We start from the raw sequence: 15,000 nt of genomic DNA, 5'->3' as shown, positions 1-15,000 counted from the left end.
CTGGAACCCTCAGGGCAGAAGATCAAGGGGAAGGCCACGAGGAACATGGAGAAGAATTAAAGAAGCTGATATACAGAGAAGTGGTAAGACCTGGAATGAGATAAAAAAGTTGGCTCAGGATAGAGAAGGATGGAAACTGTTTGTCTGTGGCCTATACCCTGACCCAGGGTGAAAAAGGCAATGATGATGATGATGTTAATGATAGTTGAATAAAACTATCTATGCACATGCTCATTTTTAATATATTTTTTCCAATTTTGAAAAGTAGCAAAAATCTCTAGGATTGAGTGAGTTAATGGGAGCGATCTATATTCATGTTTTCGTCCAACCTAGTCATCGATCACATGATTTGTTGTTGTACAACGATTGGACATTTCTCAATAAATGTAAACACGCTGCTGTGTTTATGAAAGTTGTAAACATACCCATGAGTCACGCTGAGCAAAAAGACCATTTGTGCTGTTGGCTATTTCTCAAACTGTGAACACATATTTCACTATGTGGGTCATTTTTTGAGCATATTTCTAATGTGACCAATGAGCTCAAGCACATGGAAAGGTAAAATAGATCGCTCCCATTAAGCGACGATATAATATTATCATGGCACGATCTCCAATACCGCTCACAGAGAGCAGCGCAGCGCGTGCATTGGCTTGTGGTGTGGACAGTTAGTTGCTTTGTTGATCGCCGCTTCGCTCGCTACAGACGTCGCAAAGCACAATAATGGGACCATGTTAGAAGAAAGAAATCTCATCAGCCTCCAACAAAGAAGAAAAGAAACCCGTCTGTCATTCATGTTCAAGATAATAACAGATCAAATACCATCCATAAAGGCAGACTCCTTTTTCACGCCACGACCAAACAAAAGAAAAATCCGAGCACTCACTTTCGCCAACCACATAACCGAAAACCCCATTGACAGATACGCCACAAACAATTCGAACTGCTTCAAAATCCCACAGACAAGAACACAAAACTACAGAAATTCTTTCTTCATTAGAACTATCTCGGAGTGGAATGGGCTGGATGAACTGGTCATCATGGTACCACACCTAAACGATTTCAAGGCCCGACTGACATGGGCCCGCGCCCAATGAGGACGCCGCTGAAATACAACCAGACCATTGGTTTCTTCAGCGCCAACCATACAGATACAGACCATAAAAATTTTGGTTATCAAACCTGCAAATAACTGCACGTCGACTATTATACTATGTATTTATTGATACGGATCAAAGACGAGGTGCACATATTTGTAGATCTGATCACCGAACGCTGTTCATTGCTGGCTGTAATGAACTTATTTTATTTATTTATTTATTTATTTATTTATTTTCCGTTGATTGGAGAGTATGTTGCAGCACGGTTTCCTCGAATTCCTCGGGACAGACAATAAAAAAAAGTCCGAGGAAACCATGTCTTGACATAACGATTTATTGATTAGGAAATGGGGTGGCTCAGCGGTATGGTCTTTGCTTCGTAGTTGAAAGATACCAATTGGATTCAGTAGTCTGATGTCACGCCGCCCTGCAACGGCGGCCATCTCGGTTCTAAACAAAGAAAGTCATTACTTTTTGTTCTTCATGCTGGCTAGAACTTTTCATATGTCTTGTGATCAGAGTGTGTAAAAGTCAAAACATGATCAAATTTATGTGTGTTTTTTTCCTCTGCATACGCTTTTATACTTGCCGGATAAATATTTCATACGGGCGTCCGCCATTGTTCCGATAGTTTAGAGCCAGTGTTACTAAGTTACCATGCGTCATTAGGAAGGAAATGACGTTACGACTGTTGAAGAGTATTTCGAATATCGACTGCGTTATGTGGCCTTCAGCAAGTCACCTCTTCCTAGCTCAAATTGCGGCGCTGCGCTGCGACTGACATCCGAGTTATTCCCCTGGAATATACCCAAAGACAAATTTCAGCTTACCTTACTTTATCTTTGTTGAGTGAAATGACTTTACTCATGACATGTTACAAGGGGTTGGTGTATCTCAACCAACCCTCATTTACCGTCATAGCCAACCATTAGGGAATCATGGCGCGTGTCATTGAAATTAGAACGAATAAGCACAGAGGTGTCGGTGTTGCGAAATGGCGATTGAGTGTGTGAGTGGATGTGTTTGTGTATGTGTGTGTGTGTGTGTGTGTGTGTGTGTGTGCGTGTGCGTGTGCGTGTGTGTGAATGTGTGTTGATGTGTGTCTGAGCAGATCCAACAGACTCAATCGATGAAAGTGCCATAAACACCCCCTCACACACACCCACACAGACGCACAAACCCGTGAGCTTTTATATAGCGCAATATCCACTAAACGTGCTCAAAGCGCTTTACAAAATGTCCCTGACCAACAGCAACACTTAACATGAAGAACGAGACGTGACACCTGTTATATATAATATTACATTTTTTTATAGACAGAGATAAAGCTGTTAACGACCAGATACACAATTTACACCCGAGTAGTAGTAGGCATCCTTCTATTTAAAAAAACACCAAAAAAAAAAAAAAAAAAAAAAAAAAAAAAAAAAAAAAAAACAACAAAAAACTATAGCTTGCGCCATGTTTTTTAGTCCCATCAGTCTTGTTGAAAGCAGCGACGGGTGTGACTCAGCAGCCTGATCCTTGCATGGCAGTCTCTACCGCAGTTGCTGCACACTGCACACGGAGTTTGACGGTGTGGTTCTGCTGCCTCTCTTTCCTCCTTGCTCTCTTCTCATCAAACCTCTTTTTTTTCTCCTCCTCTCCTCACCCCTCTTGACACCTGAGTACAATGAGATAATCTAAGGAGCTCTTTCCAAGGACGCAAATATGCGCTGAGCGAGGCTCGATCTCAGGACCTTCCTATCCGAAAGCAAGTGCCATACCACAAGACCACATAGCCGCCCCAATTTATTGATAACGGGGCATTATCTAAAGGGTAGGAGAGGAGGCAATCGGGATTGTTACTGTTGTATCCTTTCTAAAGCGAGTGTGATCGTTAATGTTAATGAAAGCAGCTCAAACTTCACTTCCGTCTGTTTCTTCGATACGATATTGCAGCATTATCATAATTATGGATCATTTATTAAGGATATCCGATCTTTGTACCTTCAATTTTAATAATTTTGCAGCATCTGGCGGGTGCGACAGGTATTGTTTGCAGATGGAGATTCATCTTTTTGCCAGACTTAAGCTGCACTCAACGAGGTCAGAGGCCAAGTCCCAAAGACCTCTTGAAATTGCAGCATCTGGCGGGTGCGACAGGTATTGTTTGCAGATGGAGATTCATCTTTTTGACAGACTTAAGTTGCACTCAACCCGGTCAGAGGCCAAGTCCCAAAGACCTTGAAATCGCTCGCGTGCAGATTTCAGAGAGATTCTTTGACAACTTAATGCACTACCGTCAGAGGCCATCAAAGACTAAATTCTATCCACTGAAGCATAATAATAAAGAGAAAAGAAGACAAGAAAAAAAAAAAAGAAAGAAAAAAAAGAAAAAAAAAGAAAGAAAGAAAATAAAAAAAGATAAAACAAAGCAAATAAAAAACAGACGGGACGTGATAAATCAGTATCATCTAAAAGATGATAATGGTGACGTCCATAAAAAGCGAGTTCTTTTATTTGCCAGCCAGGTGGGCGAATAGACCTCATTAACATCAAGCTACAGCTGATGGCTATGTGGTCTAGTGGTATGACACTCGCTTTCGGATCGGAAGGTCCTGGGTTCGAGCCTCGCGCTCGGCGCATAGTTGAGTCCTTGGAAAATGCTCTTTACTCACATTCTCTCACCGTACTCAGGTGTAAAATGAGTACCTGGCCGTTAACAGCGTTGTCTTTGTCCGAAAAATTGTAATATCGCTTAACAGGCGTCATGTCCCGTCCTATATGTTAAATGTTGCTGTTGACCAGGGACCCCTTTTTAAAGCGCTTTGAGCACATTTAGTGGATATTGCGCTATATAAAGCTAATTTCTTTCAGTCAGTAATCACAGTTCTTTGGTTCGAATAACCCGAAGTTTTGACTCCAAAGGAAAACTGAATTATTCTCTCACGACTTGTGAGTTGCTCTCCTTGTCCAGTCGCAGAATAATATCCACGAAGGGACCACTTTATATTTTAATTTAAGGCGGCAAGTAGGTACTTATTTGACAGATGACACAAAAATAAATAAATAATAAACAAATGACTAAATAAATAAATAATCCAGTAATTACTAAATTTAAATTGAACCGGGCTGTTTACTTTTCAACTTCCAATAGAAAGGTAGCAGAGGCAAACCCAGAAGTAAAGCAAAATATTCGATGTGCCTAACAACCCCACAGATTAGACGGTCTAAATGAAAATAGGACCATAACGTTACGATTGAAAAGTTTGCGAGCAGTCATAAAAGCCGCACGATGAATAATATAAAACAGCGGGTTTAAAATTGAAAATGTGTCATGTTCCACGTCGAATTCATTAGCGTAGCGATATTTTCATTTAAATTGTTATCAATCTGTGATATGGAATTATTTAATCTGAATTTTTAAAATTATAATTTTCCAAAATTAAATGTTTTAGTCATTGTGATAATCATTCTGTTCTCAGAACCACATTATTTCGTTGTCCGGAAGTCTAGTGATGATGCCACGTTTTTATAATGATGTCATCTCTCTGAAAAAAAAAAAAAAAAAGACCTGGGTATTGTCAATGGTTTTATTAGGATCGATTACTGTGTACCACCGAATGATGTGAGAATTTGATCCGTTTTCACCAAAGATAGGTCCAGCTCATTCTACCGCTTACCAAATCCCATAACTTCACTGCGCGTGTCCGCCATCGACGATGGACGAATTCAATCCCTCGTGGGGGCGGGGACCTACACTCCTCTAAGCTTGGTGAGAAGTTGCCAGGCTTTGATACCAGTAAGAGGAGACACTGGGTAGCTGCGAATCGGCTTCGGTCGAGGAGCTGCCTAACGGCCGGTACGTTACATCAGTGGGGTCTAACTTCCTGTCCAATATGTCCACGCTGTGGGCAAGAACCCGAAACGGCAGAACATCTAGTCGAAAGGTGTGTTGTGACGATGCTACCAGGCGGGTTCGCGACGGTGCACGAATGCGGACCGCACTTTGCTGATTGGGTCGATCGTCATAACATAAATAGTGTGAACCATAAGAAGCTGCTGCCATCGACGATAAGACTCTCACTTTCGGGAATTCCCCTTGTTCGTCATTGCCACTTACCACATTTCTTTAGTTTTTGCGTTCGTTTATCCCATTGTTTATTTATCTCCTTCGTGCAATCCTTCATTTAGATAATATAATTAATTTTAATATTTAAAAAAAAATGGAGGGAGGGAGAGATAGAAGGAGAAGAAAGACAGGAATAAAAAAAAAAAAAAAAAGAGAGAGAGAGAGAGAGAAGAGAGAGAGAGAGAGAGAGAGAGAGAGAGAGAGAGAGAGAGAGAAGACGGGGGGTATAAAAGAAAGAACGGAGATGAGGAGAGGGAGATAATGAAAGAATGTAGAAAGAAAGAGAGAGTAACAAAATAAATTTTAAAAAAGAGAGAGAGAGAGAGAGAGAGAGAGAGAGGAGAAAAAAGTAAGAAAGAAAGAGAGCGATAGAGAAAGAGGGAAAGAGATAGAGAAAAGGAGGAAGGAAAAAGAAAGAGAGAAGAGAGAGATAGAGAGAACGAAAGAGAAAGAAAAGGGTAGAGAAAGAATGAAAGAAAGAGGGAGTTAGATAGATAGATGATAGATAGATAGATAGATAGATAGAGAGAAACAAGGAAAGAATGTAGAAAGAGAGACAGAGAGAGAGAGGGGGGGGAGAAAAAAATAGAAAGAAAGAGGTAGAGAGAGCGAAAGAGAGAGAGAGAGAGAGGTGAGGAAAGAGAGGAGACAGAGGGGGGGGGGAGAAGAAAGAGAGATGAAAAAAGAAGTGAGAAGATAAGAAGAGAAAAAGAGAAAGGAAAAAAGAGAGGAGAGAGAGAGAGAGAGGAAAGAAAGATGAAAAGAATGAAAGAAAGGTGAGGGAGAGAGAGAGAGAGAGAGAGAGAGAGAATGAAAAGAGAATGAAAGAAAGCGTGTGTGTGTGTGTGTGTGTAGAGAGAGAGAGAGAGAGAAGAAAGAGAAGGGATGGAGAAAGAGGTTGTGTGTGTTGTAGCGTGTGGAGAGAGAGAGAGAGAGAGAGAGAAAGAGAGGGAGAAAGAAGAAAGAAAGAGAGGGAGAGAGAGAGAGGGAGAAAGAGAAAGAAAGAAAGAGAGGGAGAGAGAGAGAGAGAGAGGGGGAGGAAGAGAGAGAGAGAGAGAGAGAGAGAGAGAGAGAGGGGGGGGGGCATAAATAATTAACTAACGATCAGAAAGGAAAGCTTCTTACAGCAAACTGTCGTCTATCGCATGAATAGACAACATGAATAGTTACACATGGAACACATTTTTTTTTACTATTAACGCTGCTTTTTGACATAGCAATACATTGCGCACACATGGTCGTTACCATTATAAGAAAGCAAAGAAGTAGTGTATTGCATTGATACAATTGTTTGACTTAAAGAGGCCATTTGTGGATGAAAAAAGGAGTCCGCTGAACATCAATTTATCTTTCAGAGAGCGGTGGATATGAGATATGGTGATATTCTAGGATCGAATATTTGCCCAGCTTAACAATTGACTTATCCCTCTAGTGAATATTGCAAATCGGAAGGAGGAAGCCATTTTGGTGTCAGGCGTAATAAATAAAAGTCTGTGAGAGTAAACATTTTAGAGAATTAGGATTAAACCTTTCGATTTGACCTGTTAAAATTTACCCAAGAACGTGTGCTATCTAAATAATGTCAACCATGAATCCAGATTAGTAAGTTCCTCATTTACAATTTAGTAGTAGACGTTTAAAGTTGTGAGTTGGTGTTGAATGATGATTCCTCTCATTCATAAGTCACGTCATCGTCATGGGGTATCCCCTCACAACACCATTATGGTGATTGACCATGAAGGATGTTACCTTCTAGTTGTGTGAAACAAATGCTGTTTTAGCGTTTTGGACGTTTACATATTGAATGCAATTCATCTTTTCTTTTGGGTGACTCGAATGGTTTGAATTTCATAATAATAAACGAAGATTTTGCTCGTTGTTGATGAGAATCGAGAAAGCATCCGCCCACTTGCCACTTGTCATCATTTTTACGATTCAACTATTCGTACTCTTATTCTTATTGTATTTGTTATATCACACATCAATATTCAAGAGTTCATTGGAGTCAGATCTTGTTTTTTAAAAATACCTTATCCTTTTACGCTAAATTTGTAGGGTTGTTATTAAATAATGAATAAAAGCTAATCTATTCTTTTTCTCCTTTCTCACTCTCACCTCCTCTCTTCACTTTGCTTTGTTGACTTTGACTTTGTTGGAGAAATTTAATTTTCTCTACACCAGTGACTATAGTTAAAGTATAGTGTGGAGTCACTTTTCTTTTGGAACCATCTTAACCCCATATCAAAGGTTGAGCAGGTACTAAAATTCAATCAGTGTTTTCATTTTCATATTGACTTTGACTTTGAATAGATTTGGCACTACTATTACTATTACTGTTTCTGATTGACGTTTTCTTTTCATCGCAGGAAATGGTTATCTTACACAACTATTCCCAACTGGTGTTTGGAACAGTAGAATTTAACTATTGCCAACCGGTGTTGTGAATAGAAGGATAAACCATAAACCAGATAATTCCGTAATCACTAGAGATTGCTGCAAATGAGTGTTTGAACGATGAAGATCATTTATTTTGATTTGGGTTTGACATTAGCTTTTACTTTTATATAAATTTGTATTTTGCATCCGCTCAATGGTTGCACTTTGTTTTCAATTGTGCAGGCAAAATATTGTGTTTTTTTAAAAAGAAAACTTTTAGAATCATAGAATTAAATACACTTTTCACTCTGGGAAGGTTGGCCTTCAAACGACGAGATGCATATCGCAAAAAGAATTAAATTAGCATCTTTTTCAAGCAAACAGGCTTCACCGGTCTGTCTTTCAGGCAAATTGATTCCCGTTAACTCATATATGATAGACTGTCTCGCGTGTTGTGAGTGATGTGGGGATTGTTTTTTGTTCGCCTATATTCCAATTACTGGTATCAGTACCAAGAAACGGTGGCACGTCCCAGGACTAGTCTTGACCGCTGACATCATGGTTCGATCAATGATGATTCACTGGATGTCATTGGACAATAATCTCGCATTTTCATTTACTGTTGTGCTTTACTTCACTGCAGGATATCTTAACTGAATATAGATTTTATTCTTTTAAAAACCAATACAAATTATTGCCAGTATCAGTGGTTCACAATGTTGATATAACTGTCTTCTGGTAAAATTTATGTCAATATAGGTGATCTATATAAATTCTGATGTATATATAGCAAAAATAATTTGTTTTAATGGGACTGTGATGTTGATATATCCTTTCTGCATTGTGTTTATGGGTGTGCCAATTATTAATACATAGTCTTTTCATCTGACGTGATGAATTTGTTTCACGGATTTACAGTCGAATTCAAGAGGGGTTAGATACTGAGTCAAGTTTGTTAGAAACTGATCAGAATGAGCCAAGGGATGGTGTAAGGGCAGGAAAATAAGTTGAGACAATTTACGATTTTTTTTTTCCAATGAGAGGGGTAATAGTTATACTGTATCTTAAGTCATTTGTCCAAAAAAAAAGAAAAGGAATCTTGTGATAAAACTCCATAGAAAACCATACACATTTATCTTCTCTGCTTCAAAGTTACAGAATAATTTTTGTAGCCAGCCCGAAAGGCAACATCAACCATTGTCTTATTTTGTTTCAATATTCTTTTTGATTCTATTTTCAGTGATTACCTTTTTAAACTTTTACTTATTGGAGACTCTGGTGTTGGAAAGTCCTGTTTGCTCTTACGATTTGCTGTAAGTATATTTTTAATTGGCTTCTTTTTCTTGACCAACAGCATCATCTTGGTTTGGTAAATAACATATTCCTGAACAACATGCGAATTAAAAATTCCTCCCATTATTCATCTGGATTGAGACCAGCCTGTTTTCATAACCAAGACATTAGTAACTTATGCAACTTTGGCTTCATTGAAACTTGAATCTCCTTGTAGTAACTGTTCATCTCTCTCTCTCTCTCTCTCTCTCTCTTTTCTCTCTCTCTCTCTCTCCTCCCTCCTCTCTCCCTCCCCCCCCCCCCCCTCCTCCTCCCTCCCCTCTCTTCTCTTTTTTTTTTTTTTTTTTTTCTATTTATTTAGACTATTGTATGCCTGGCATTTACATATTGTAGTTAAAACAATCTGGCATTTACATATTGTAGTTAAAACAATTTGGCGGGTGGTTGGATGGGAGCATCACCCTTGAATCATATACCTATGATGTTCGCATGGGTGTACGATCCGATAGTGATGTCGTCTCTTCTTCTCTTTACTAGCCTATCCTGCTTCTTTGGTTTGTGATTGTATTTTTGACAGGGGATATTTTTTTTTTCTGTAAATCTTCTGCCTGTTTGTTCTTGGTTATTTATAATTTAGCTTATGATATCTTTAGGTTATGATTTTGATTTACATTTGTACTATTTTTGTTAGATTGCTTGTTTTTTTGTTTCAGCGGTCTCTCATATAACCTCAATTGTGTTGGAAGAGACCTAAAGCAACAAACAAACAAACAAAATTAAAACAATTTGGTGATGCAGAGTTAACTTTTGTGGATTATAAATCAGGAAATTATCGGTTTTGCAAAGGTTCACAATATAAGTGACTCAGGTCGTGTAATTTAATAAAAGAAATTGTGGCAGATTTCTTTGTAACCCTTTGTTTTGTTTTTTATTTAATTTTTGAATTTTGATTTTATTATCTCATACAAACACAATTTTGAAATAATGAATTTTGGTCCATTTACACGGATTTTTCTTTACTTCCCATTTTTAGGATGACACCTACACAGAGAGCTACATCAGCACAATTGGTGTAGATTTTGTAAGTAAACTGCTGTACTTTTGTCGCATTGTGCTCTAGCTTACCATTTCCGTGCTTAAAAATCTGTTATCTTGATATTACGTTTGCTGTATTACAATGTTATTTTAGTTTTTGACAATGAGTTAATGTTTTGCATATCTAAAAATGTATTTGGACTTCAAACGGATTCCTGAAATATATTTATTGGTTCATAGTTTTTACTTTTGTGAGTCTTTTGTATTTACCAAGTACGTTTGTATGTTGGTTTTTTTCTCTAAAATGAGTATTGATGTAGTGATTTGATACTTTAGTATTGATAATTTATCAGTAAGGTACAGTAGAACTATTTGAATTTGCCATTCACAGTAGTTTGCTTAAGATCAATTCTTATAAATTTTTGCCCAAGACTAAAACTGTACCCAATCCTATTTTTTATTTCTCTTTTAAATGAATGGCTGTTCCCAGTGAGTATTTGGGTGACATAAACCTTGAGCTGGGTTATATTAACTTTTAAAAAAATTTTCACAGAATGTTTTTCTATTATGTGAATTTTGCTTCTTGGTATTATGGAGGTGATGCTCATTCAATTGATTATTTATTTGAAGTGCCATCTTTCCATCTTCTAATGCACATGATCATATTCTATCATCCCTTGTTTCATTTCCAACAGAAAATCAGAACAATTGAGCTGGATGGAAAGACGATAAAATTACAAATTGTGAGTATATTTCTAATGCTAATTATTTGTGGGTAGAATGGAACTCATTGTCTGTTATTCTTTGTCTACTTTAGATTTAATCATGAAATGGGAGAAGCTTTCTTTTAAAAGTGAAAGGCAATTACATAAGGCAAACTTCTGATAACGTGGAGTTTCAGTTAGAGAAACCTGACTAAGGTTCATTATATCCAATAAATCAATAAACATGAAATATTTCTAAAGATCCTTTCAGAACGTGATTTCTGCAAGGTTCACAAAGAAAATGTGATCTGAGCATGTGCTCCACATGGCTCAAGTGATCTCTCACTTTGTTTCGTGAAAAACCAACACCATTATGATGCATGTTAGGAATTCCATAGGCACTCTTTTTTCCTTTCCTATTTTGCAATTTATTGAAAATATATGTCTAGTTGTAGTTGTAGCATAAGACGTGAGAATGATATGACCTTAGAGGCAAAAGGTCATCATCTCTTCCTTTTGTGGTTAAGTAATAAGTAATGGTGGTTTTTTAAATTGTTTTTTTTTTGTATGGTTGAAAGGAAATTTACAAGTTATAAATTTTCCCTTAAAATTTAAATATCTAATGCTTTGAATGAATGTGTATATGATAGTATTAATATGTAACATAATGCTGTCTAAATATGGTTTCATGTGTCATTTTGGATTTGTTTTGATTTGACTGGCGGATAAATTTCTTCCTTTTTGACAAATTGCCATTATCATCACTGGTAGCCATCTTGGCTTTCAGTAACTTGTTTGTCAACTATACAGGTTTGGTTTTTCTGGTAGTTTTTCCCTATAGTGAACACCCTTTTTCTGTTTTGATAATCTAGGGTCATAAGTTCTTATCTGTGGGTATTTACTAAGGTTGGAATGTACGAAGTTGATTTTTTTTCAGTTTGGGCTACTGTCAAAATTTTAATACCTTTAATAATTGTTCCTCCTCCTCGTCTTTATTGACAGTGGGACACTGCTGGTCAGGAGAGATTTAGAACTATCACATCCAGTTATTACAGGGGGGCACACGGCATCATTGTAGTCTACGATGTCACCGACCAGGAGTCTTTCAACAACGTCAAACAGTGGCTGCAGGAGATTGACCGCTACGCCAGTGAAAATGTCAACAAACTCTTAGTAGGAAACAAAAGTGACTTGACCACCAAGAAAGTGGTGGATTTCACAACAGCAAAGGTACGTCAGGTTTAAGGATTAATTCGTATCTAAGTGTTGTATAATCAAGTTTGATTATTTGTCTTACTCGAGATTTAGATGCCAAGTTTCAATCTCTAATTTCACATATTAAGCGAGATAGAGCCACAAACCAGAAAGAAAGTAGACGAAGCGTCTCATATTTTTCGTATTTTTTTCTCTTTGTGAGTCACCCAAATAAATGACACCTTTGAAACTGCATAGAGTAGAAAACAAAAATTTTCATAGTCATTGCTACTTACTGCTACTGCAGTGCTAAGATCTACTTTTGTGTACCAATCACCTTTGTTTTACCTGTACTTCAATACCCATGACCCAGTGGTGTCGCAGGCAGTGCTGATAGCTAATTGTCCTTTGTGGTGTTTACCATTTTCTTTTTCCGAGAAGCTGATTTGCTAAATGAATATTTTCTCATCTCCAGGAATATGCTGACCAGTTGGCTATACCATTTTTGGAAACTAGTGCCAAGAATGCCACCAATGTGGAACAAGCCTTCATGACGATGGCTGCTGAGATCAAGAACAGAATGGGTCCTATAACAACTACGTCTGACAACAAACCTAGTGTCAAGATAACCTCTAGTACCCCTGTCAATTCCAACAAAGGAGGCTGCTGTTGAAGTTGTTTTTGTTTTTTTTTGTTTTTCTTTAATATTGTCTTCAGGATCTTTTTCTTTCTCTTAAGTTATCGCAACATTGTCCGATTGGATGGGTTATTGAAGCATTGCTGTTGCATGGATGAGAATTGTCTGGTCTCGGGTGCACAGCGCACTATAGTCATGTACAGTCACTTTTCATCCAACAGATTTTTCTTCAATGACCTTGCCAATTGTTGGTCAGCATCATGTGCAAAAGTTTTCAAACTTACAAAAATCTTTATGAAGACCAAGAAGTTGTGTCTGAATCTGATGAATTTGAAACATCAAATTCCTGTCCTGTAGTTTTCTTTCTTTTTTTTTTATTTTAAATTCTCTTCTATGTGACGTTTATAATTGATTCTTTCTCTTACTCTCTCTCTCTCTCTCTCTCTCTCTCTCTCTCTCTCTCTCTCTCTCTCTCTCTCTCTCTCTCTCTCTTTTTTTTTTTTGATACAGGTTAATTCTCTGATTCCTCAACTATGGTTTTAATTCAATCTAATTAGATTCTTCATTATTTGTGGATATAATTGATAGATATGTTTTTTTTTTTTTTCTTTTTCATTTTATTTTATGAGGATGTGAGAAGACTTAATATTGTAGATTTGCTTCAATGATTATAGGGCAAATTGCATAACCAAAATAATATACAGATCTAAAGAAAGACTGTAATGATCTTTTTTTAAAAACATTTTTTTATTTATACTTTGAAAAGGAATAGCATTTGATGACAGTGGTCTTTCCCCAAGTTCTTTTTCGGAAAGGCATTTAATTTGGTAATTTGTCAGTTTTTGGTATCCGTAGGTGTCTGGTCTGTATGTTCAGATTTGGAGGAGTTTGTTGTTGGTGCTGATATCTGATAGGCCAGACGGGTAAGATTGTTGGATGTGAAGTTTGATCATGTCTTTTATATAATTTAATCTATGGGTAATTACAGACAGGTCCTTTATCTGAAAAATGAATGGTTTCGTCTTTATTAATGAGGATGATTTTTTTTTCCCACCTCGTATTAAATAGTGTGAAAAATGAATCGATAATTGATCTTTGTGTTTGTTTTATGGTGATTCATTTTAAAGTTATTTATTTTTCATTGTCACTCTGTTTTGTTCTGTTCTCTTAACGTTTACAGTAACATTAGCTAGAACTTTAATAGAATGAATACGCAGGAATTGTATAATATAGTTATGCTCCTTCCCCTCTTTATAATGACAGCAGCAACAACTGAAAAAAAGGAAAAGATACACCCTACTTATTTCTGTTGTATCACTGTGCAGTCATTGCATGTAGAATTAGTTTTCCAATATTTGTCTTCTCTTTTTGCTTTTTTAAGTTTATAAAACTTCTCTTCTGTAAATTGTTGGGTTAAAAACCCTTAAACTCCTTACAACCTCCCTCTCCTGTGATATATTTCATCCTCCAATCCCCAGTACGTAGCTTTTTATTTGATCAATCCTAGGACAAGCCTCTATACGCAAGCCATTTTCGGTTAGAAGACCACTCTTGTTGGTAGCATGTCTTTCCATTTGACGGCTTGTCGTACCATGTGTTGCACTTGTTCATTTCTCTTTCTTTTTATTAATTATTCTTTTTTAATCTGGTTGCGAACTAAGGGGTGATGTCTTATTGATTATTATTTTATTTTATTTTTAAATCCATTCGTCCGCGAGTGTAATTTATTTGTAAAAGAATAATTTATTGACAGTTCAATGATTTCAGTTACCTACAATTTTAATGCCGCCTGTCAAATCATCATTTTATGATATAAATTAATACTGTGTAATGGAAAGAATTTGTGGTTGTATGAGGGTTTGGAGACTAGACGTGCAGATAGTGTCTAATATGTGATCTATGAGGCTCTGCAATAGGTGTGAGTGGGTTGTTGTATGAAGGCTGTGCATATTGTGTGGTTATATCATTACTATTATAATGAATACTTTTGTTAATTGTATATGTATGACTGTGTATGAGAGAGTGAAGTAAACATGAGAGTTGCATTTGAACTATTCCATCCTTACAAAGGTGTGAAGCAATTTCTACATCTTTTCATCACAAAAAAAAAAAAATGAAATAAAAAGAATAAAAAGTTTTATCTCATGATCATTCATCATGGGCATTGTGGGTGGAAGGGGAGCTAGAACGTTCAAGACATTCCGATATTCTCAAGAGTCTTAGATTTTTTTTTTTTTCTTTTGATGCAGTGGTTCCTTATTAAATGTATATTTTCAGCTTTGGTTTGATAAAATTGTTGCTGCATCTAAAATTTATCTATTTTGCAATTATAAGTGTTGAAAATCTTTCTTTACGACTTAAATACTCTTAATTGAAGATTTAAAATATAAAAACTTCTTTAGGATAAGATAAAACTTGATCCAGGATCTGGCCTGATTAGTGTCTCAAAATATGAGAAAGGTTAAGAAATTTGTAGTAAAATTAGTTATTGAAGAATATTTTATCTACAATGAGATTGTCAAGTCCAGCAATGGTTGTGGATGAAAT

General features: G+C 36.8%; 1 protein-coding gene across 1 annotated transcript in view; it reads left to right on the top strand.

Moving 5' to 3' along the window:
• Positions 1 to 6,631: 6,631 nt before the first annotated feature.
• The window catches only part of LOC144969064 (ras-related protein Rab-1A), a 9,278-nt gene continuing 909 nt past the window's right edge, over positions 6,632 to 15,000 (top strand). The window contains exons 1-6 of the mRNA XM_078908073.1: positions 6,632 to 6,816; positions 8,831 to 8,903; positions 9,917 to 9,964; positions 10,614 to 10,661; positions 11,625 to 11,852; positions 12,292 to 15,000. The exon at positions 12,292 to 15,000 is cut by the window's right edge and continues 909 nt beyond it. Coding sequence (XP_078764199.1) covers positions 6,794 to 6,816; positions 8,831 to 8,903; positions 9,917 to 9,964; positions 10,614 to 10,661; positions 11,625 to 11,852; positions 12,292 to 12,489 — 618 coding nt within the window. The 5' untranslated portion in view covers positions 6,632 to 6,793 and the 3' untranslated portion in view covers positions 12,490 to 15,000. The remainder of the gene's footprint in view (positions 6,817 to 8,830; positions 8,904 to 9,916; positions 9,965 to 10,613; positions 10,662 to 11,624; positions 11,853 to 12,291) is intronic.

Source organism: Berghia stephanieae, chromosome 1, assembly GCF_034508935.2.
Source record: "Berghia stephanieae isolate SIO BIC M18660-M18661 chromosome 1, UCSD_Bste_1.3, whole genome shotgun sequence".
Classification (NCBI taxonomy): domain Eukaryota; kingdom Metazoa; phylum Mollusca; class Gastropoda; order Nudibranchia; family Aeolidiidae; genus Berghia; species Berghia stephanieae.
This window is presented reverse-complemented; position numbering and strand designations above follow the sequence as displayed.